This window comes from Rhipicephalus microplus, chromosome 5, assembly GCF_043290135.1.
Source record: "Rhipicephalus microplus isolate Deutch F79 chromosome 5, USDA_Rmic, whole genome shotgun sequence".
In the NCBI taxonomy this organism is placed as follows: domain Eukaryota; kingdom Metazoa; phylum Arthropoda; class Arachnida; order Ixodida; family Ixodidae; genus Rhipicephalus; species Rhipicephalus microplus.
In genome coordinates this window covers 17,016,775-17,040,965 of record NC_134704.1, presented here as the reverse complement: position 1 = coordinate 17,040,965, position 24,191 = coordinate 17,016,775, and the positions used below count along the sequence as shown (strand labels likewise).

The 24,191-nt window shown below is 43.0% G+C and overlaps 1 protein-coding gene across 1 annotated transcript; it reads left to right on the top strand.

Moving 5' to 3' along the window:
- Positions 1 to 23: 23 nt before the first annotated feature.
- On the top strand, positions 24 to 19,623 carry LOC119174944 (splicing factor 3A subunit 3-like). The gene is made up of 17 exons (XM_037426085.2): positions 24 to 198; positions 322 to 369; positions 435 to 487; positions 557 to 662; positions 723 to 795; positions 1,603 to 1,694; positions 2,256 to 2,338; positions 2,398 to 2,470; positions 2,592 to 2,657; positions 3,013 to 3,081; positions 10,401 to 10,468; positions 11,929 to 12,100; positions 15,638 to 15,799; positions 16,583 to 16,693; positions 18,796 to 18,886; positions 19,259 to 19,314; positions 19,437 to 19,623. Exons 1-17 carry the CDS (start codon positions 103 to 105, stop codon positions 19,512 to 19,514), a joined length of 1,497 nt encoding a protein of 498 aa, XP_037281982.1. The 5' UTR covers positions 24 to 102; the 3' UTR covers positions 19,515 to 19,623.
- The last annotated feature ends 4,568 nt before the right edge of the window (positions 19,624 to 24,191 follow it).

Sequence of the window (24,191 nt, the reverse complement as noted above, 5' to 3'; positions counted from 1 at the left end):
GCCGGATCATGTAAACACTGGGCTGTCGGTGGTCGGCGTCGTGCTGTCGTGCGTGCGTTGCGTAGTCGTCGTTGTGTTGAACCCTTCCGCGCTGGGTTCGACATGGAGACTATTTTGGAGCAGCAGCGCCGGTATCATGAAGAAAGAGAGCGCCTAATCGATGCCCAGGCAAAGGAAATGCTTCACCGAAAGTCCACCGTGAGTAAAGATTACTCATCTATGAGGTGCTGTACTGCCGCCGGTACCCGAGTCCGTGTCTTCGTACAGATGACCAATGGAGCCACGACGTTTCTCATTGTTTTTGAATTGTACTTGTTTCAGAACAGAGAACAGATAAATTCTGATCATCGTCTAAAAATCCTGCTTGATGTAAGTATCGCTTTGGCTGTAGTTGTGAGAGTTTTTTACATTAATACGTTCGCTCGCCCTTGCAGAGGTATATGGAATGCACGTCGCATTTGAAAGAGCTTTATGAAGATAAAGACGGGTAAGTTGCCTTGGTGTTTAGTTATCAACTGCATCTATTGTATGCTTGTGTTCCTTTGGCTTCTTGTAGGCTTCGGAAAGAAGAAATAGCAGCTCTCTCTGGGCCGAATGAGTTCGCCGAATTCTACTCCAGGCTCAGGAATATTAAGGAATTCCACAGAAAACACCCAAATGAGGTTTGTTTCGTCCGATGACACGTCGGGCGCAACAGGTTAACTTGTTCTTTCAACTTCCAGATACAAGTGCCCATGTCAGTGGAATTTGACGAGCTAAACAAGGCAAGGGAAAATCCGTCAGAAGAAATGATGAGTAGGTTTCATTTCTGTCTATGATGTTACATCTGATTTTTAATTTGAAAGCACCTACTTGCAACTTCTGAACGATTAAGACACGAATAGATTCTTAAAAACGTCTTTTACCTTGGTCTTTGCTCCCAATATTCTGCAAGTAAGTATACAGCGATGCCCTGACAGTTTGATTGGTGTCTGCTGTCGTTGACACACAGTATTCGATCTTTAGTTATATAGATGCCAGCATTTGCATTATCATTTGAGAGTGCAATAGATTACTGTTTTCAAAGTGCTTTGCAAACTTAAGGGCAGATATACATGCTTGATGCCTTGTAGATCATTCAAATGTATTTATACACATGTGTTTTAATCACATCCCAAGTGAAACTCTAGTGTTGCATTTGAATCTTTGCAGATACAATCAAGGCAAGTTATTCCTGTGTATATAACATCTATAGCTCATTGTGTTTCTATCCATTGGCTCTCCCTTTAATGTGAAATTACAGGTTTTTAAAGGAACAGCAACACGTATGGGCAGATACCTTATTGCCAAAATAAATTTTTGTAGCATTCTGTCTGAACAGAACCTACACGTTCTGCTGTTCACATTTATTTTCAAGTACTTGTAACCCGGCTGGTTATAAAAAAACACAAGTCTCAGCCATGACACAATCGAGGCCTGCTCCAATGTTTTTTGTCATGCCATCAATGTAAAAAGATTTGGAAACACAAGCTTAACAGCAGAGCATTAATCCTTCACACTGTTTGCATTTATTTTGATTGCCCTGATATATGAACTAGCGCTTATTCATTGTGTCTTTTGTAGACCTTGTAGACTTTACAGATGAGGAAGGATATGGCAAGTACCTCGACCTTCATGAGTGCTATGAAAAGTATGTCAATTTGAAAGGCATTGAGGTAAGTAGATTGACTATTACTTGTCTAAGTCTGTCACTGTTCACTGTACACTATGTCTGCATCATTTCCTCTTAGAAGTTGTCTGTTTGCAGAATGTTTATGTACACATATTTCTAGCATACAGGGAACGGTAACGAGCCACTGTCTGTCTGGTATTATGAAGACCTAATATAGTGTACCTAATAATACCAAGTTCAGCTTTTCACTTTCTTGAATCATAAGCTGATGTCATAGAAAGTGTAATACCATCAGGCATTACAGTCGAAGTTGCAGTGCGTAAGTCAGAATGTGACATTATCTACAACTTCCTGTTGAATCTGTGCTGCAGTGGTTGAGCTCAAGGGTGCATTGAGAGTGTTTATATGGCCAATCGAACACCATAACTTGCTCCTAATTGACCTATAGGAACCACCTTCTCAACCTAAGAATGCGGTAAAGGAAAAGACGGAAAAAAAGGAGCAGATGCACCTGTTAATTAATAGATTAATTCTGAGCTTCTTTTGTCAGCCTGGAATTGAGTTGTAATTGACATGTAATTACTTTGCATATTTCTCTTTGTAGAAAGTGGACTATCTCTCATACCTGTCGTCGTTCGACCAATTGTTCGATATTCCAAAGGACAAAAAGAACTCCGAGTACAAAAAGTGAGTATGTTCAATCTCCTGTTTGGTCTTTCTCTTTATCACACTCGTTTCAACTCTAGGTATCTTGACTGTCTCCTCGATTACCTGCAAGACTATGCACTTCGAGTGAAGCCCCTTCTCGACATTAACCAGGTGATTCATTATTCTGCATTTCCTTCCTTACTACATTCCCTTCACAGTCATGTTACTGAAGTGAATGACTTGAGCACGAAAGATTTGCCATCTTCTCAGCTGATGTTGTAATGCTTTGCAGGAAATGGAAAATGTGATGAATGACTTTGAGAAGCAGTGGGAAGCAGGGACTTTCCCAGGATGGCAGGTTGGTTGCACATATCTCGTGTCTTTGCCCTCTGATTGCACACAACAGTACTAAAGTGTTGACAAATATAAGGACTCAAAAATACTTTCAAGTTGTTCATCAATGCTCAGTTTGACTAAGTTTACCTGTTAAAGGTTGTTTATATTTTTGGGTCGGTTCGGTTGCTGTTAGCCCTGTTGGACAGTCAGTCAAATAGGTAATGCAGTCAAAGTGAAAAAAGAAAAAAACAATACTGCTTTAAGGAAGGCCATTGATTTTGGGACCATTGTTTTGTGTGTATGTTGAAGTAAATTTGATTTCATTTGTTTTTAAGCTTTCGTGATATTACAACACAGATTCACTGTTTTCCTTTCAGAAAGAGGCAGGAAGTGCCTTAGCACATGCTGGAGCTCACTTGGACCTTTCTGCGTTCTCTTCTTGGGAGGCAAGTATTCCTTGAGACTGTGATATCACCAAAAAAATTGTATTTGTTTGCATACCTAATAGTGCCAAAAAATAAAAGGATAAGGCAACTAGTGGCCCTTACACTTAAACTATGGAGTACTTAAAGGGACACTAAAGAGAAACAATGAGTTCGTTAGCTTGATAAATTGTACTTTGAGAACATTGATGTTGTTAATTTCATCATCATTAGTTTAGTAACAGAGGAGAAAATCAAGTTTAAAGTTACATTTTTAAGTTTCATGCCCAAATCTCTACGTATGATCTCATGAATTATGAAGTGTATATTGTGAATTGGTGTCGTGGGTTCCACAGAATTCATTCATACTCGGTATTTTATGTCTATGGTCCCCGCGAAGGACACTTCACTTCGTTTTTACCGATTAGGAACTTTGTCGGCCTCAATAAGTGTTGCAAAATATGGGACGTCACGGCAAATGGCGCGGGAACTGCTTCTATCCACACTTTCTTTTTGCGCGTTTTCTCGCTTACCAAGTGTCTTCGCACCGTATGCGGAGTGCTTTATGTACCGTGAAACAGCAGTTTACTAATACGAAAAAAATTGTTCTGCTCTTTAGTGTCCTTTTAAAAACACATTAAAAAGAGCAATAAGTTAAACTACATCAATTAACTTTTTTTTTACATACATAGCATTTAAAGAAAAATAATGACTCTGCCTTGCAAACTCATAAATTTTTTGGTTGTGATAGTAGTCGAATTGCATAATTGCTTCACATTTTGTGACATGTCAATGCACCCATTTCTGAGTCGGTAAGTAGGTAAAACTTTATTTTTTCTTTTGTAAGAAAAGGGGCAGAATTTAGTAAGGAAAAGATGAGCCATTTTCTTTTTAATATGAATGGCTTGCCACCGAGTGAATTAAAATAGCCATTCAAAGAATACTGTACTGGTGTAAGCTGACCCTGCCATCTACTATGTACCACGACGCTTCTCAGCAAACGCCTCCTCCAATGCCACCCCCTTGTCCAGGTGTCCCCAGAATCCGCGATCCACCCATCTTCACTGGTGCTGATGGCACTGACGTGGAGGACTGGCTCGCCATTTACGTGCGCGTCAGCGTCCCCAACAAATGGGACGAGGACGGCAAGCTGACCAACTTGGTGTTTTACCTTGCCGGTGTCGCCAGTTTGTGGTACAACAACCACGCGTCCGATTTTGCCACCTGGTCCGATTTCAAGACCGCAATCGTCAACGTCTTCGGCTGCCCTGCTGTTCGCAAGCTGCAAGCCGAGCAGCGCTTGCGTGAACGTGCTCAGGAGGCTGGTGAGTCATTCACCAGCTATATTGAAGATGTCCTGGACCTATGTAACAAATCCAATCACACCATGTCCGAGTCTGACAAGATCCGAAACATCATGAAAGGCATTGAAGATGATGCCTTCACGATGCTGCTCGCCAAAAACCCCGGCACGGTGGCTGAGGTCATCACACTGTGCCAGAGCTACGAGGAGCTCCGCCGGCAGCGTTCGATGACCCGACGCTCCCCACCACGAGCTGCAACGCTTGCTGGCTTGGAGGCCAGTTGTGACCAAGTGGCGTTGATGGCAGACCTGAAGTCCTTTATCCGTGAGGAAATCGCGCGTCAGTTCTCGCTCCTGCCCTTTGCCCACCAACCTGCTGTTCAACAATCGGCTACTACCCTTCGCCCTCCCATCCGCCGAGCGATTGAACAGGAAATAGCGGAGGTAATGCCTGCTTACCACCCCCAACAGCCTCCGGCTCCTGAGTCCCTGAGTTACGCTCAAGTGGTCGCCAGGCCGCCCCAAGTCGTTCAAGCACCCGCCCCTCTGACCTACGCTGAAGCTGCTGCACGACCTCCTTCCTTTGCAGCGGGTATGCCCGCTACGTATGTTGACGTAACCCCTCAGCCTCAGCTTCAGTCCACCATGCAGCCACCGTTCCGTCCATCGGCCCTTACGACATGGGTGAGAACCGACAACTGGCCCATCTGCTTTGCCTGTGGTTACGCCGGTCACGTAGCCCGTTATTGCCATCGCGTACAGCCGGCTCCGATTTCTTCACCTGTTGCTGGCCAACTCAGCCGTCCTTATCACGAAGAACCGCCATCTATGTAACCTCGATCTCGCCCAGGTCCATCTCGAAGATCGCCATCTCCACGACGTCGTTCCCTGTCCCTCATGCGGCCAAGTGCGGCTGCTCATGAGCGGGAAAACTAGTCGTCGCAGTCCCCGAGGCAAGGACTGCGACGCTATCGCAATGTGAAAGCCCTCAGAGCAGCCCCTCGAATGTCATTGACGTGCTTGTGGACGGTGTTTGTGCATCGGCTCTTATTGACACTGGAGCTGCCGTATCAGTTACGGACGAAAAACTCTGCTGCTTACTTCAAAAAGTGACGACGCCACTTTCTGGGTTATCCCTCCGTACTGCAAGTTTGCACCGCATTCATCCTACAGCAGGGTGCACAGCTCGCGTTGCCATCCAGGACGTTCTGTATGTCGCCCAGTTCATCATCATTCAGGCATGCTCTCATGACGTCATCCTGGGATGGGACTTTCTCTCCCGCCATGACGCCGTCATCCATTGTGCCGCCGCCGAAATTGAGCTCTCACCCTTCTCGCATTTGACGCCAGAAGACAGTCCCCCGACACTGAGCAAGATTCTAACGAAAGACGATACAACAGTGCCTCCAAACTCGACGACGGCTGTGTCTGTCTACTGCGCTGGTCTCTCCGACACCATTGGACTTGTTTCGCCATCTGACCGCGCTTGCAGCAGGAAAGGGTTACTAGTACCTTTCGCGACAGTACAGGTCAACCAGGGCAACACTGCTATTTTTGTAACCAACCCGTCCCCGTACGCTGTTACCTTGCTTCGAGGGGAATGTCTCGGCAGAGTGGAACCAGTCGACGACGCACAAGTCCTGGACGTATCCGATGACACGCACGGTCCCAGGTCGTGTACCATCAATGCTGTTTCCACTTCTGATTCGTCATCTGCTGATGTATTTGGCCCCTCCATAGCTGACAACCTTACGGCCGTACAGCGTTCCCAACTTCTGGACCTGTTGCAAGAATATCGTTCTTCTTTCGATGTCGGGCGAAGTTGTCTCGGTCGCACGTCCGTTGTTACGCATCGCATCGACACTGGTGCCCATCCACCTTTACGGCAACGTCCATATCGCGTGTCGCCTGCTGAACGTCGAGTAATTAATGATTAGGTTGACGATATGCTGCGACGTGACGTTATTCGGCCCTCGGACAGTCCATGGGCGTCTCCTGTTCTTGTTGCGAAGAAAGATGGTTCTGTGCGGTTCTGTGTGGACTACAGACGGGTCAATAAGATCACTCGCAAGGATGTTTATCCACTGCCACGCATCGATGACGCGATTGACAGCCTTCATGGAGCCGATTTTTTTTCTTCCCTCGATCTGCGCTCGGGGTACTGGCAAGTACCCATGGCTGACGACGCTCGACCAAAGACCGCCTTCGTCACGCCAGACGGCTTGTACGTGTTCAACGTCATGCCGTTTGGTCTATGTAATGCACCTGCGACCTTTGAGCGCATGATAGACCCTGTTCTGCGCAACTTGAAATGGTACACGTGCTTGTGTTACCTCGACGATGTCATTGTCTTTGCTCCGGATTTCTCCACGCATCTCCAACGTCTGAAAGAAGTTTTCGCACGTGTGAGCAATGCTGGCTTGCAACTAAATCTGAAAAAGTGCCGCTTTGCAGCACGGCAACTCACCATACTGGGGTACGTCGTGTCCAAAGACGGCATTCTTCCTGATCCTGCCAAGCTTCTGGCCGTGGCCGAATTCTCCAAACCTGCATCTGTCAAAGAACTGCGTAGTTTCGTGGGCCTGTGCTCATACTTCCGACGCTTCATACGAAATTTTGCCACGATCATATCACCGCTGACGAAGCTCCTTGGAAGCAACGGGCCCTTCAATTCGTGGTCATCCGAGTGCGACGACGCGTTCGCGAAGCTCCGCCATTTGTTGAGGTCGCCTCCCATTCAACGCCACTACGACCCTACAGCCCCAACGGAGGTGCACACGGACGCCAGCGGTGTAGGCCTCGGCGCTGTCCTGGCGCAGCGAAAACCTGGATTCCCTGAATATGTCGTAGCATATGCAAGCCGTGCGCTCACGAGAGCTGAGAAAAACTACACCGTCACGGAGAAAGAGTGCCTGGCGATCGTCTGGGCTCTTACAAAGTTTTGACCTTATTTGTATGGTCGCCCATTCGATGTCGTCACCGACCATCATGCACTATGCTGGCTTTCAGCATTGAAGGATCCCTCAGGCCGTCTCGCCCGTTGGGCTCTTCGCTTACAAGACTACGACATCCGCGTGCTGTACCGCAACGGACGCCAGCATGCTGACGCCGACGCCCTCTCGCGCTCCCCTCTGCCTGAAGGTGATGTGCTCTGCTCAGTATCCTCGGCTGCTGTTTCTGCCATTGATGTTGACATCATCGCTACCGAACAGCGAAAGGATAATTGGATCGGCCCGCTCATCGACATGCTCTCTGATCCATCCGCAACGCCATCCACCCGTGCCTTGCGTCGTCAAGCTCGCCATTTCGCCATTCGTGACGGCCTCCTACACCGACGCAATTACGACGACGACGGCCGGCAGTGGTTACTCGTGATACCCCGCAGTCTGCTGTCAGAGATATGTGAATCCTTCCATTCTGATCCGCAATGCGCGCACTCGGGGGTATTCAAAACCTACCATCGCATTCGACGACGCTACTTCTGGCGCGGGATGTACCGCTATGTGCAGCAGTTCGTTCGCTCTTGCCTCACTTGCCAACGCCGTAAACCATCAGCCCACATGTCGCACGCTGGTCTGCAACCGTTACCTTGCCCTGACCGTCCCTTTGGGCGCGTAGGTATCGATTTGTATGGACCACTTCCTCTGACGTTGGCTGGTAACCGCTGGGCCATCGTTGCCGTTGACCATTTAACGCGATACGCCGAAACCGTCGCTCTCCCTGCGGCTACCGCGCGCGATGTTGCGTCCTTCCTGCTGCATCGATTTATACTGCGCCACGGACCACCCCAAGAGCTTCTCAGCGATCGAGGCCGTGTCTTCTTGTCGGAAGTCGTCGAAGCCATTCTGACGGAGTGCCATTCTGTCCACCGCAAAACTACTGCTTACTACCCACAGACGAATGGCCTCACCGAACGCTTTAACCGCACCCTCGGCGACATGCTTTCTATGTACGTCGCTGCCAACCACACTAATTGGGATAATATACTGCCCTTCGCCACCTACGCCTACAACACCGCCCCTCAGAGCACGACTGGTTTTTCACCTTTCTACTTGCTGTACGGAAGGCACCCGTCGCACACCATGGACACGATACTCCCGTACACGCCGGATCCATCTGAGTGTACACCTATTTCCGAGACAGCCAGGCTTGCTGAAGAGTGTCGCGAGCTTGCCAAGACTTTTACGACGCAAGAGCAAGAGCGGCAGGAGAGTATTCGTGATGGCTCCACCACTTCTGAGCCCACGTTCCTTCCTGGTGCGCTTGTATGGCTCTCGATCCCGACCTCTGCAGCTGGCCTCTCTTCCAAACTATGTCCCAAATACGAAGGCCCCTACCGTGTCATCGAGCGCACCTCACCCGTCAACTATCTGATCGAACCCGTTGAACAATCTTCGGACATGCGCCGCCGTGGGCGAGACATCGTCAACGTGGAGCGCCTGAAGGCTTATTATGACCCGCTCATAGTAACAAGCTGTTCGGTCGCCAGGCGGCTCCCTCTTCGACCCCGGCGTAATTGTAGCGAAGCCTCCGAACTCTGAAATGGGTCGAACTCTTAAGTACTTTCTAGTGGGGCTACTCAACAAGGACGCCGCTCGCGCTGAGAGCCCGTGCTTGGCTGTGACTGTCGCCATTGTATATTCTCGCTCGTTGCCGGCTAATAAACGCCTTAACACATCTTTTAGTCTGCTTTTGGCAAATGTACATATTGCACTGCGATTTCAAGGTGGACAGGAGGCTAAATGGCAGCTAAGGGCAAATAGAGTATTCTAAACCTCTTTCTGATGTTATTCAAGCTGATGGTACCTTTTAGTGTACGCTGACTGAATTAATTTCCCTAGGCAATCATTTTAAGCATTTCAAAGGTCACTTGATTTGTCCCGAATAACTGTAAGCCGTTGACTTGCCACTTTGTGGAAGTGCTGTAGACAGGCGCCCATGACCGCAGTTTACCGACTCAGTTGCACTTCCAGCGCCCTCATCTGCGTTGGGGTAAACTGCAAAAACACTGCGTACTGTGATGACTGAGAGCGGCAATGGGGCTCGGCCCCGGCTAGCACAAAGGCATCTAGAGCAAAGCAAAGGAAGACAAAGTAGAGAATAGAACAGCTGACCCAGGAATGGGTGCTGTCTCTGTGTCTGTTTTACATTAAACAACATATATTTAGATGCACAAATAGTCTTTTACAACAGCCTGCCTCATGGCCAAATTGTGGTTTTGGCACAATAATAATAATAATAATAATAATAATAATAATAATAATAATAATAATAATAATAATTGGAAGTTCAAGATAGCTCAGTGAAGTCGAAACTTGGGCGAGTATGTGATAGCTCATGTTTACGTGCGACACAGGGCACGGGAGTGGCACAAAAGGAATGAAACTGCAGGAGGTCGTTGCGCCACGGCTGTTCTGTCGTTTCGTTCCTTTTGTGCAATGTCTTTGTGCACTGCATCGCATGTAAACATGGTTTTACAGTAAAATTTCAAGCAATTGCCCCCTCACTTTTTCGAGAGATTTCAAAGATCTCTTCTGCCCTCTGACCGATTTCGCTGCCTCATTCACTGTTTTTATTCATCCAAAAGGGGTGAATGTAAACAATGAATGCATGTGTATTTAATAAAGCATTTCATAAGAAGCATGGGCACGCATTCTTATTTTTAGGGGCTCTTCCACTGCCATCTTGAATTTTGATCTATGTCCGTGCAAAGGTCCTCCCTCCAAATCTTGTTGAATTATCCTTCACCGCAGGGGGTTCCTTGCTCGGAATTTTACAGTGAATAGCACTTGCTCAAAAAGTCTTTTCTTTTTCTGGATGCTACAAGGTCACTTAGTCTTGAGGGCTATACTAGTAAGAAGCCTATGATGTGCAAATAGCATGTCCAGTTGTGACTGTGTTTATTTGTGTGTGTGTGTTACTGTCTAGTGCTATGTTTTTGCATAGAATTTATGGGAAGGAATATTGCAACATTTATGGAAAGTTGTCGCACAAGCAGTGTCTCTAAAATATACCGCACTTTCATGTTTTCATTATGCAGGAGTTGGCTTCCCTTGGTTTGGATCGACTGAAATCTGCGCTAATGGCATTAGGATTGAAATGTGGAGGGTAAATATGCTATATTAACTTGACTGCTTTCTTTTTTCTATTATAAACCAGTGTGAGAGTTGCTGAAATCTATAGGTCTTTTAGTTAGCAGAATGATGGAAAATGTTAATGTTGCCAAGAAGATGAAACAAAGAATACACGCAGAATCACGATTTCAACGTCATTGTAGTCCCAAGTATACTTTTGAAAAATAGCTTTAATATTTCTTTCAGGCTCAACAGATAAGATTACATATGTTCTCAAAATATGAAAAGATATCTGCTTTCTTTGTTATTTTTGCAAGTGCGTACACCCTACGAAGTTTTTATGGAAGTTTCTATCCACAAATTTTCACAAACTTAGCATCATTCTTTTCAGTGTCAACCAAACTACAAGCTAAACTATTCTTTCTTTCACATATTTGATGCATTTGTAAATATTCGATGGGAAGAAGATCTTCTTGATAAGCACCAGCTAATTATTGGAAGCTAATTCTTGCTTTCCAAGATCGAAAATTATTTCTTATCAATAAAATAGCTGTTTTGACAGTATAATAGTAATTGTAGGAATTTTAGACCCTAAAACCACTATTTGATTATGAAAAAATGTCGTGGTGGAGCACTTTGGAAATACCAACCAGCTGGGGCTCTTCAATGTCCTCTTAAAATGCACAGCACATGGGCCTATTACACTCTGTCTCCATCGAAATTGAGATGCCACAATATTTGGTGCGTGCCCATACCTTGCTTTGGATTCATATTAAAGGGGCCCTGAAACACTTTTTTAAGTAACCATGGAATTAATTCACTGGAAGAACGTATTGCCTCGCGAATTCCGTTCAGCAAAAATTTTAAGAATCCGTCCAGTACGAGCGGAGTTACAAAGATTTGTCACACGCTGCAATCGCATTCTCTCTTCTCTCGTCCCGACGAAAGCGCTGGGAGCTAAGCAGGGAGGGATGGCAGGGTCACAGAAAAACGTCACGCGCGCCCCGTGACCTTGATAACTTTTTCTTTTTTTTTTTTGAATACGCGGTTTCTCAGCGTGATCGCGCGCTCACGAGTGGACAAGTAGCGGCCTCTCGCGGCAATCTCTGTAACGAGCGAGCGGGCCATGTTCAAGTCAGCCTATAGCTGATAGATGGGCTTGCTACGCGTGATTTTCGGGCTTATTCTGTGATTTGTCGAGAGAAGAGAAAAATTTTGAGCTGACTTTGTTAATTTATTGTAAATTCCAGGCCGCGAGCTGCACTATAATATTTGGCTCGCGTGTTGTCGGGAGCCTCTACTACCAATCGGCAGCGTTTTCTGCCCATGCTCAAGAAGTGTTGCAGGGCCCCTTTAAAAACCTCATGTGGCCAAGATGAATCCAGAGACTCCTTTTTGTTATGATGTTTTGCGTAGCTCATGAGTTTCCGGGGGACATTGCAAACCACAGTTCATTTATTTTATCTTTAATTTTCGTTGGTTAATATATATTAGCACACTGGAGGAGCGTGCCCAGCGCCTCTTCAACTCCAAGGGCAAACAAATCAGTGAGCTGGACCCTTCCCTCTTTGCCAAGTCGAAGCCAGGCCGGAACAAAGACTCTGAGAAGCAAAAGGAGATTGCAACCCTCGAGGCACAACTGTACCGCTTTGCAGAGATCCTGTCGGTGAGTGAAAACTATCATGATTTCAGCTGTTGCCATCATGATTTAGTTAGTATGACCAAATTAACGTGAAAAGCGGAGCTGTGTGAATATCAAAACTTTCGTTGTGTGAGGCGAATTGGAATATTGGAACATCAGAAGTGTGAGTATGAATCGAATCACTCATTTTTCGAATATTTCTTAAACAGAACATTTCTCGAGTATTTTTAAAATATTTTTCGTATAGATCGAAGTGAACTAGTGGAAAAAAGTTGGAGATTATTTCTTCGCATATTCTTATGAGATATAGTAGCAACATGAAAGTGTTTCTTTTTGCTAGGTTTAGGAAGTGCTGGTGGGGCAGTATTTCATAGTTGTCTCATCTAAAATCGGGCATTGCAGAGCCGCACTGTATTAGCTCAATTTGGGGCAACCAAATTGTTGCAGACAACATTTCACACGTGAAATGCAATGATGCTATTTCCTCAGCCTCTCCCCTTTCAACTGCTGTGGAAGCCCAACTGATCTGGTGGACAAGGGTGTGCTCCCTTTGAGTTGGGTGTTCCTAATTTGCCTCATAGACGTTAACATGCAAGAACATTTGAAATATTGGATTGCTCCCTTTGGGTTGGGTGTTCTTAATTTGCCTCATAGACGTTGACATGCAAGAACATTTGAAATATTGGATGATCAAAATCTTTGACATCGGATTTTTCAATGTTCCTGTCCAAATTTCAGTTACAAAATAGCATTGAGCCCCCACCTTTATCTCTGCCACATATGTGGTCTCCACGTTGGAACCAGCGTTTTTTAGAGTCAATTCTTCTGCAAATGTAGCAGAGCTTAAAAAGCAGCTTTTCCGCAATACGTGAATGTATAGAGGTGAAGCATACTAAAAATTTGAAGGGGTTATCTTTACGTTTTTAAATAGGTTAACAAAAAAGTTCGATTGTAGTGAAGCCAGAAAGGCAGTTGTACCGCAATACGAAAATGTGCTGAGGTGAAGCGTATCACAGTTTTGAAGGGTTCATTTTAGATTAGACATTGGCTGCATATTATTGCAAACACTATTAAAAAATATTCGAAATTTTGAATATTTACATTTTCATAATAAAAAGATGAGCCAGTGTAGTACATGCTCTTGGCGAAGTATGTTCTTTCAAAACCTTCCTTCCATTTAGTCAGAGAAACGTCTGATTACCATAGAAGCCATGGTTGGCAGTTTTAAATTTTGTGCTTAAACTACTGCATTGCATACATAAAGGAAGTACTCATGGGCGTTTTAGATATGAAGACCCTTTTTCCATCAATGTAATCAGAGGGTGACTGACAGGCTAGTTATACTACTAGTGAATATGAAGTGCTTCCATGATTTTGGATCATTTTTTTTATTGCTATAGCAATTATATGAACACTGCTGGATTTCGCCGCCGGCATTGGCGGCAATGTCATGCACAGTATATGTATACGTATCTATATATATGAAAATGCAAGAAAGAAAAAAAAATCCAGAAAAAATACTCCAGCGCGAATGTGGGACCTCGGCATCGTGAATGCAAGGCATTAACACCTGAGCCACCGAGAGGTACTTCCTTCAATGTTCGAACGGCAAGCTATTTATATCTACCACTTACTGCTGTTGGTGGGCATCTCTTGAGGGGGAGGGGAACTATCGTGTTTTCAGCATTATCAGCAAGATGGCGCAATGAGCGTGCGGCCGCTCTCATCTCTCACGCGTACTTTGACTTGCGGAGAGGAGGGGAGTAGAGTTGACGATCTCTCGAGCTACCATATCTCCCGGTGGAGAGGATCATATGTCTTGGCTGACGTTGGGCTTGACTGGAACGATTCTGTTGTAGCTATGGGGCACGCAAAGGTCACAGGCTTTGTTTGTGAAAAGGGCACGCTTTTCAGACATGGCGAAGTAACAACTGAGACGCTTATTCGCATTCATCTGTGTAGCTGTGAGTAGGTTTTGTGCGCCATTTGTGCGTGAGGAACCCGGGGCACGTTTAGATCTGCTCGCCATTCTGCACGTGACCTTCCAATTAGTTGCTATCACATTCATTGCTCTGCCTTTGCTCAAAGCTGCGACTTTTTTTCATTATAGAACTAGTATCTTGTTTTTCACCATTTGTAGGACAGGGGTACAAATGTGTATCACTTTTTCACTGCATTTCAAACACTCGTAATTTCAAAATGGTGAAAAGTGGCACCACTCCTGCTGATGATACCATTTGCCGAGGTGTATAGAAAAATTGTTTTAAGTTTTTTGGTTCCCTTCAACATGTGGCACGGACAGCAAATTGGATTTGGCACATGCCTTGATTGCTGCTGGCTATCCACCGCAGTGGCGGCCTGAATAGGCACCTTGAAAACATTGCTTGTGAGGTGTCCCATTTTACCCATTTGCTAGACAGAACCTTGTCATTCACTAGCAGCATAGACAGATTTTTTTATGCCCTTATTGTTCAGTTTTCCTTAAGAGACAGTTTCTGGGTTTGATTTTGGCAAATAAAGCAGTTATCGCTCCAGAGTTGTTGCACATAGGCACTATTTTCATTTTATTGTAGTGGAGCTTTAATTCGAACCGGCATCAATCGTAGTTCGCTTTAAGGTGTAACTAATTATGTATAGTACTCGCAAAATTGTGTTAGTTGATGTGTACCTGTCGCAGGTCATCTTCGTGTGTGCTCAAAATAAATGTACAGTAGTTATTTGTGCACCAAATACCAAGTTCCACTGTTTATTGAACTCTTAAAACAATTTGAAAAGTAAACAGCACCATTAAATTTATAAATAATCTTCTTGTTAAAAAATTTTTTTCTGTTCGGTACCTCCTGAGGACAGTAGTACATATATGCACCACTCTTTATGCGGCGCTATAAAGACAGTAGGACACGCTATGTGTACCACATTTTTCTCAAATTCTATTCTTACCACTTGAGAACATGTTTGACACCGTTTTATTAACTCATCTTAAATTTAAATGCTGTTCTGCATATGTTGAGCGAAAACTTTCAGCTTGAAATTAGTGCCTCACAAAGGGTTAAAATGTATCAGGCTCTTTTTTGAAGACTGGAGTTAGGCTTTCCTGAGCTAGGGCAGGCATTATCTTTTTACAGGTGACTCATCATCTTTTGTATGTACATATGTCCACTAATGTTTGGAATGGTCTGCCAGTACTATTAGTATTCTTTGTTGCAAGACAGTTTCATGACACAAAATATTTTGTGTGTTATATAATGTAGCCATCTTTCATTGAACTCTGGGGAACCATTGTTTTTTTTTTGTTAACTGTGAAAAAAAATTCTATCAAAGAAAACTGCCAGACTGTAGGTGAAATTTATTCTTTCATTTATTCTCACTCTTTCAATAAAAAAGGTGCACCTAGCATCTGCACTTGTGCATATAACATATGACTGATTCATGATCATGAATTTTTTTTTTTTTCATGGTTGTGCCACTGCTGTCAGAATCGGCTTTTAGTCTCAATGATTTTCAGATTTTTCCAGCTCTCAGCTGTTCTACATTATTTTGTCAATCCTTCGTAACTTACAGGAACAGCGGCAAGCAACCAAAGAAAATGTTCAGCGCAAGCAGGCTCGAACAGTTGGAGAGCGCGAGGAGTCTGACAATGAGATCAGTGAGAGCGAGTCTGAAGATGAGGACAATGATGTGATCTACAATCCTAAAAACCTGCCACTTGGCTGGGATGGAAAGGTAAATATTGAATTGCCTTTGCTTGTACTATCGTAGGTCACTAGGTATCCCAGTTGAACCTTGGTACTACAATGGAAATAATTCGATGTAACAAACTAAATATCAAGTTTTTTTGGTTCTTATTATCACTCAAAAAGGTTTTAATGCATGTATAGCATAGAATAAATATTGTTGGTGCGAGACGGGATTGTTATGATGAGGCTTGATGTATGTTTTGATTTATTTCATAGCACATGTTGAGTAGTGCAGATATGTCCAGCAGTGTTGCGGGCAGGGCCGCATCTTTTCACACTTTGCCAACCTCGTCTTTAGCTATCATAAAGCAAGACACAGTTTCCTGGCTGTCCTACTTTCAAAGCATATGATGGTTACGGCTGGCATTACAGTTGAACCCCTTATAAGAAAGGTGCAGCAAGCCTTGTCTTTTGTATAAGGTGTCTTTTATGAGCAGGGTACTATGTATGTATGCATTTTCTTATTAACCCCTATTTCAATGTAGGCACCGTAGTGTCTCTTGCACCCAATCGTCTGTTACATCACTATCTCGTACAAAGTGGTTCGACTGTAATGTGTTTTCCTCACTCAGTTCTAGCTTTTGTGCTCTTAGTTTTTTTCAGCTCATTCTTAGATGCTGATTTCTTATAATTTATAATATTTAAATGTTTCCGTGACATTGCATGTAGTGCTTACAGGTGACTAAAATTCTACTTCATATTTAGCCTACATTTTACCTGTTTCACCTGCATAAATTGTGATTGTGTGTTCTGTGATCATTTATTTTAGCCCATTCCTTATTGGCTGTACAAGTTGCATGGTCTGAACATCAGCTACACTTGTGAGATCTGTGGCAATTTCATTTACCGAGGACCTAAGGCTTTCCAGAGGCACTTTGCTGTAAGTTCCGTGTAAAAGTTTAATTTTATCAAGAGTGGGTTTGAAGTGAATGCCTTGTCTTTACTTGCATTCACTTGCAGTGTCTTTATGGTTTGTTATAGCCAACTTCTTGAATCTGATTTTAATAAGGTGATATATATGTAAAAGAAAATGCTGAAAAGTTTTGTTTCTGACTTCACTTGCAGCATATTCACACATTCTACATTATGCATTAAAAAAAATAAAGAGTTTCAACCAGAAAAAGTGTTCAAAAGTATGTTATTATTGCGTATTTGCTAATAAATTGTCAGTTTCCTTGTGCACCCTATATCACAGGGCATTCGTAAATTGTGCCATTGCATGAATATGCTGGTTTACGGATATTCATAGCCTAGTTTAACATTACTGCAGTAGATTCTCAGTAAATGCAAATCTCTTAAACGAAATTGCTTCTACGTAGGTCTAGTGGTCATGTTGCTCTACTGGTGGTCTGAAGGTGGTGGTATTGAGTCCCAAGCCCACTTATTTTGGATTGAGACGAAAATGCTTGAGACTCGTGTACCTAGATGTTAGGTGCAAATTAAAGATCAACTGCCTTTAATATGGTTGGTTTTGTACTTGAATTCTGCACCCCTGTTTGTCTCTGTGTATACAAAACTCTTGTTAAACAAAACACATTTTCCTGGCCTGTTCTTGTTTTGTTTCACAAGAGTCTACTGTATACATTCATAAATAATCCAGAAGTGCCACTTTCATGCTGTGTAAACTGAACCAGCCACCTATAGCCTGACGTTCAACCCATCTTCAGAAAACGGCAAGAAAAGAGAAAAAAGAAAAGTTACTGTTGCAGGACTTCATCAGCATCTATTCTTTTTACCATTATTGAAGACAGAGGAGTGTCATGCTATGCTCTTTGAAAGCTAGCTTACATTGTTTGTTATGTTTTGTAGATTGATTAAACATTGTGCTCTGTATGGGAGATTTAGATCTAGACATTGAGTATACTAAGCAGTGGTTAACAATGTTCCTGCAGGCTTGCACCATAAATAGGATGACAGATTTGATTGTTGAAACCTTGCTGCCCTCTCTAGCTTGGCCCAGCCATGTAGATATAGTGATTATGTTGCTCTACTGGGGGCCTGAAAGTTGTGGTATCGAGCTCCAACTGCACTTCTTTTCGATTGAGGCGGAAGTTCTTGAGGACCTAGATGTTAGGTTCAAAATAAAGAACCCCAGGTTATTTAAATTTTTGGAGCCCTCTACTGCGGGGTCCCTCATAATTGTGTTATGGTTTTGGGCTGTTAAACCTCAGCAATTATTATTTCCTCTAATTTGGGCGCTGCTGATTGGTAGTGCTTACTTTGCGTACATTTATTCTGCTTCACACGAGATGCAACCCTGTGGAAGCTAGCGAGACTTCTTACTGTAGGTTTGTTCACACCAAGAAATAGCTAAATGATTTTATACCCTGTAATGTGATTTTATTAGTTTTTGTTTTTAGACTGAGTAATAAATGAAAATACAGTGTGCCTTAAAACTAAACTAAGTACATTTTTTATACGATTGTTTCGGGTTCCTTAGCATCTCTATTTTTCGTATCATGTCCACCGAGATTAGTTCTAGTAGCGTGCGGCCAGAGCCAATCGCAAAGGCCGCATATACACTGACTAAATCTAGAACAAGATGCACAGATTTACACATTTTGATGACCTAACTTCTTGCATAGCTTCCGCAGTGTTGCACCAGATGTATGAAACAAAGTTTATGTAGTTAAAATTAAGAAGGCAAAGTTAATATTAAGTTGACCTTCGGTAGTGTTGCTTATAAAAAAATCTACACGTCTTATCCCTCATGCTTTTGAATATAGAGCACCAAATTCAGCATCGAGGGATCAGTGTGATGATCTGAGTAGCGATCGTTTGTCACAATGCTCTCTTTCTTGCCTAGAATCATATGCCTGTCACCGTTACCAAGGCGAACCTGTGATCTCTTAGAAATTTAAATAAAAATATGCCCCTGTGCTTTTCTGTACGTCAACCACTGTCACTCTCCCAATCTTGATCATAAGCTGTGCCATTGTGAAATATACTCTGGTTGTTGAGCTAAACCTTTTGGTTTTGCAGGAATGGCGCCACGCTCATGGTATGCGTTGCCTGGGGATTCCAAACACTGCTCACTTTGCCAATGTGACACAGATTGAAGATGCACTTACCTGTAAGCACTCATTTCATGTCCCGGAAAAATAGGCCAATGCACTCCCTAAAGAGTGTTTGCCTAACAAGAGTCATGGGGGCAGTATTATTCAAGGTTAATTTGCATGAAAGAGTGGAAAAGCACATTCGTCATGCAAATTGATGCTGGTTCTTTGTTGCTGTGGTTAGAAAGCAGGTATAAAGTGTAGGCCTGTGCAAATAGTAAATAGTAGGTTCGAAGCGAATAGTGATTCGATCGAGCGATTTGGAATCCGATTTGAATGGTATATATCACATATTAGCTTGCAGCCACAATTCATGGTGAAACTGTTTTGTACTGCCTCACTGACTGACACTTTCAAAATTCTTCGTGGTTTTTAAAATTTTTTTTCAGTGTGGAACAAGCTGAAGGACGAGAAGTCAAAGGAGAGGTTTCAGGCAAGCACTGAGGTGAGGTCTGCTCGTTCGCATGACTGATTTATTGTGAGATGACTTCTTTAAGAATGTGTTTAAGGATATGCAGCTTTCTCAAGGTTTTTTCTAATTTCCAATGTGCTTGTTTTTTCTGTTAGGAGGAATATGAAGACACACAAGGCAATGTGGTCAACAAGAAGACATTCGAGGACCTGAAACGCCAAGGGCTGTTGTGAAGTTTGCCATTCTTGTCTGGTTAGAAAGAAAGACCACATTTACTCATGCATTGTCGTCATCGTGTTTGTGAATCATGTTGAATAACAGATTAAAAATGGTCAGAGATAATGGTATGTTTTTTTATTTACAAACAGCAACATCACTTGAAAACAATAGTTGGAGTCAATTGTGGATGCTCAATTACGTGCACATAGTAAAATAGCTACGCTTCACCTTTAGCCATGCATCTCGACCTTCTACTGACAGTTTTCCAATTGGCTTCTCGGACACAAAGACACTGTGAAAAACAGTGATAACAAAGTAGAATCACGGAAAGCACAACATTGGCACATGATGTCTCAGGGCCCTATGAAACATATTGGTGTATATTCTAGAAGAACGCTTTCTCCAACTCTGGCTATGGTTGACAAAACAATGGCTTTTCCACAGTTCATGTGTTAATGAAGGAGTGTGTGTATTATTTTTGCACAGCTACAAACTCCTGAGCAGGATAATTAATCTGCTCGACTGCATTGAAGTTGCACAGTGTCAGGTAGGATCCATCTCTGTTATCTACATTATGTTGTGTCGATAAGTGAGGTCAATATAAGAAGCTGTATTAATGAACCACCATCCTATCTGCTCTCAGATGTTAAGTTTGGGAGGCATTTCATAATGGGTCGTGTTTAATACCACATGGCAATGCTGTACTTGCCCACTTTACTCGTAGTACCTCAGAATTTTCTTTTGAACAAGAAAAATGTATTTTATAAATTGATGAGTGGCACTATGTTTGGAAGTGTGTCCACTTGATAGATAGCACAGTAGCACAGTTTATTTCCCTCCTGCAAGTGGCAGATAACACAGCATTTCTCTTTCTGACAAAACTGGCATCTTTTATGTGGCATTGTTGCAAGTGGCTCGCATTTTTAATTTCTCTGGAATAAAATAGACAAAACCTCATCGAAGTGTGGTACTGATCAAAACACCTGGAAATGCCACTTTCGTTAAGAACTTGAGGGCAGACGAACCAGCACTCTCACTGCAAGAAATGTCTAACTGGAGTCTCTTATTGATGCAAGATTCTCTATATTTGGTGCATCAAAGCTTGTGCTCAAGTGACATTTTATAAAATGCACAAGTATTTTGCACCACTGTGGTGGCTCTGACCTAGGATAATTTTATTTTTGTCAAACTACAATGCAAAGGCAGCATTAAGCTCATTTTGTTTCATACACATTTTTCAGCAGGAGAGGTATCATGCCTGCTCACAAGGGCTGGCTCAATCAGTACACTTTTCTTACATGAACACTGTTCAGGAATATGGAGCTTGCATTGGCACGTGTGTAAGGGTGAGAGGTACGGTAGTGTGATGCACATGCATTTCTCGTTTTCTAAAGCTACAACTTCTGCAGTGAATGAGAGAACTTCTAAACATCCTATTCACCCTGCAATATTTTTTCAAAAATGTGAAAATTGCTTCGTTATATTACACTGTTTACACAGGACCTGTCCGGATAAACATTTGTCATGGGTATACTCTTGGCATATCCTCATGAAACTGGCATTCTGAACTCGATTACCAGGCACTTTCTAAGGTGTTTTCATGTATGAGAAACCTTGAAAAGCTGGACATTACACACTGCTCAATTATTTTTCAATCGAAGTGAAGTAAGACCAAGCATCTTTGTCCAGCATTCAAGTTGTGACACTGCATGATCAAAACATTTTTTAGAAGTGTATCAAGACTCTAACATGTTATATTTACTAACAGCAACAGTATCTTTTTCTCCAGTAATTGTGTTTCTATAAAAATAATCTAGGTGCTCTGCATTTAGAATAACCAGGGTCACGGCAACGTGTATCAGGTGGACTACATTATGGACCTTCCTTTATGGCTTACACATAGTGTGGATTTGTCACTGATCCTCTTGAAGTCCGCAGTGACTGATGAAAAATGATGGATGTAGTATCCTATGTGGTGTCCCAACTGCAGTGCACGAGGCTACGAGTTAAGGATCTTTGTTGAAAAGCATGATTCGATTGACAGGTGTTCGTTAAGTGTTTGACTGGATAGATAGATGAGGGTAGGGTGGCTTGAGGGAGTGCGTTGGGGCACTTCGAGTGTTAATGAAACAGTAACGATTACAACACGCTTGGTGCAGGCTTTTCCTTGCGAGTTGAGGAAGCACAACACTGGCTTTGGTGTGTGAGAAGCGCTTATTTACACAATTGGAAAGGTTAGCAAGTGCTTGTTGCGCATGTAATATTTACATGAGGATGACCCTCCAACAGGTGTCGCCCTTGCAGATTAGCAGCACACCAAACACAGATAGATGATCGGAGGATGCTCTTGCTTCTAGCCAGGCTGGAAGCATATTCAGCATTTTCTGACTGTGCATTGCTTTAACTATTAAGCAGCTGACGAAATTTGATTTCTTTCTTGAGGATCAGGGTTTTAATCAGAGCTGTTGCCTCGGAGGCCATGCAACTGTAACAGCGGCACGTTGAAAGCAGTAAAATATGACTGATTTTATGAGTAGTAATTATGAACTTCATAGTTACATCAACCAAGTTGGAAGAGACACAGTTTTACCAGATGGTGCCTCATTCTTATAAGTCGAGCGTTGATGAGCTGTCAAAGTAGAGCAGGCGGAGAATTGGTACTGTCCCGTTGTACTGCTATTAATAAAATGTACTGCACAGTTGTGATATGCACTTGGTTTAAAACTCCAATGCTCTAAAAGTACCTTACTTTTCATGATTCAGGGCACCGTGCACTCGGTAATGACGTCAAAAGAGCACTTTTGAATGAATGTTAGACTCTCAGCACTCCTTTTATGTTGTGACAAAAAAGGAACATCAACAGGAAAACGTACTATAGCTTCATGCGGCCTCCGTTGCAGTCTCCTCTTTGGACGCATTTGGCGATACTTGACTTCACAGCATAATCAGTTGCAGAGCCTCCTAGACAAGTTGTTTAGTATAAGGATGCAAATAAAAAGTGAGAAAGTAAACTAGACCTCTTTTTTTTTTATATATGCACAAACCAAGTAAAAGTTCTACACAAAAATTTACGTTTGCACCCCAATATGCGTGGCTTAAAATGCAGGGTGGAGGTGCACTGGCTGCCGCTTTGTTTGCAAAATGCACACTCGTTAACTGTATGTATGTACATCCAAAATCTATGTGGCTACAGCATTATGTATACATGAAATTCTACGGTTGTGCTGCTAAGTATACTTGATTTCATGTGTTAAATAACCAGCAGGACTTCTCTCTCGACGAGAAATCGTCGTATCACATTTCTCAGCGGGTTATTTTGTGTACTAAGCCAGGTGTCTTAGTTTTTTTGCCCTGTCGAGGCAAAAAAAAAGAAGTGTTTAAGTTACAAACTGCCGTTGTGTCCTACAAACCACTACCGGAAACAACTGTACTCAGGAGCTGGCTTTGGCATCACAAACCACTCATGCACATATATATATATATATGTAACAAAGGGGGGAGTCCCATAATGAAACAACTTGACACATCAGGCTGGTGCACAGTGTTTGTGTTCATACGCGGAACAAACTGTATAGACAACAATCAGCTTTTACAAACTCTATTCCTCAGTTGCCTGTGACTGCAGGTGCAACGTCTGTGCGTACCTCTTCATAGTTCTCCTGCCCGACAAATTTTATGTAAATGCAATGGGCTGATATAGTGTCATGCAGCACTCGAGCAGTAGTGTTCAGATTAGGAGAGCTAAATTGGAAGATCAGGCTTGGGGTAGCAGAATTATTAGGGTGGGTGTAGAGCTCTAGCAAAACAAGCATCTTGTTATTGTGAAAAAAAAAAAACTGATTACATGCTCATATGAAATAGAAATACTCATTGACCTTTGCATTCTTTGTGTCTGTGTTAAATCAGTTCTCTTCATACTTAATTTACATATTTACAGGCACTGTTTTGTTGCACTAATACATGATATAATAACATAGGTTTCTCCAGCATTTACGGTGGTGTATGTGTCTGATAGCCTGGTTGTTGTCGGGCCATTTCCTCGTCTTCTCACTTCACCACTCTGGGTCTTGAAATCCTTAAAACAAAACCAACTTTAGACTTAAACAGCCGAAGCACAAAAAGGTAACAACGGACTAAGAAAACAATGAGGACCTTAGGCTGTTGTTACCTTTTTGCGCTTCAGCTGTTTAAGTCATGGAATACCAACTAGCCCGCTCCCACATCTTGCTCCAACTTTAGAGCAAAGTGACTGTAGAAACTTGAGTGTATTCATCCGTGGAGACTTTCATTCAAGCCTGTAGTTAGAAAGTAGTTAGAAAAGTGGCCAATTCGATGCAAATGGCAGACTGGTAAGACGTTTTTATTTGCCAAACTGTTGCGAATAAAGAACGTCATGCCAATAGTGACTGGCACTTTCACTCTGATAACTAAATAATGTTTGGCTTACCACTAATTTGTTCTTACTGAAATTTTGCAGCACAATTGCACTTTAAGGTTTAGAAATGATAGAACATTTGGATTTTCTCTGCTTGCCTGACTAGTTTGGCAAAAATTAAGTTGTTTCCAGAAATGCTTAAGGAGACCTCTATATGCCCTAGCAGCTATATAGAAGCATGTTACATATGCTGACTTGAGTAGCACTGTTTGCAGCATGCAAAATGGTCTTATCATTGTGCAGTTGTAATAATTTC

Coding starts and splice junctions, on each gene's coding strand:
- LOC119174944 (XM_037426085.2), top strand. CDS start 103: ATGGAGACTATTTTGGAGCAGCAGCGCCGGTATCATGAAGAAAGAGAG. Junction 3,082..10,400: donor CTGCGTTCTCTTCTTGGGAG/GCAAGTATTCCT, acceptor TTCATTATGCAG/GAGTTGGCTTCCCTTGGTTT. Junction 12,101..15,637: donor GCTTTGCAGAGATCCTGTCG/GTGAGTGAAAAC, acceptor CGTAACTTACAG/GAACAGCGGCAAGCAACCAA.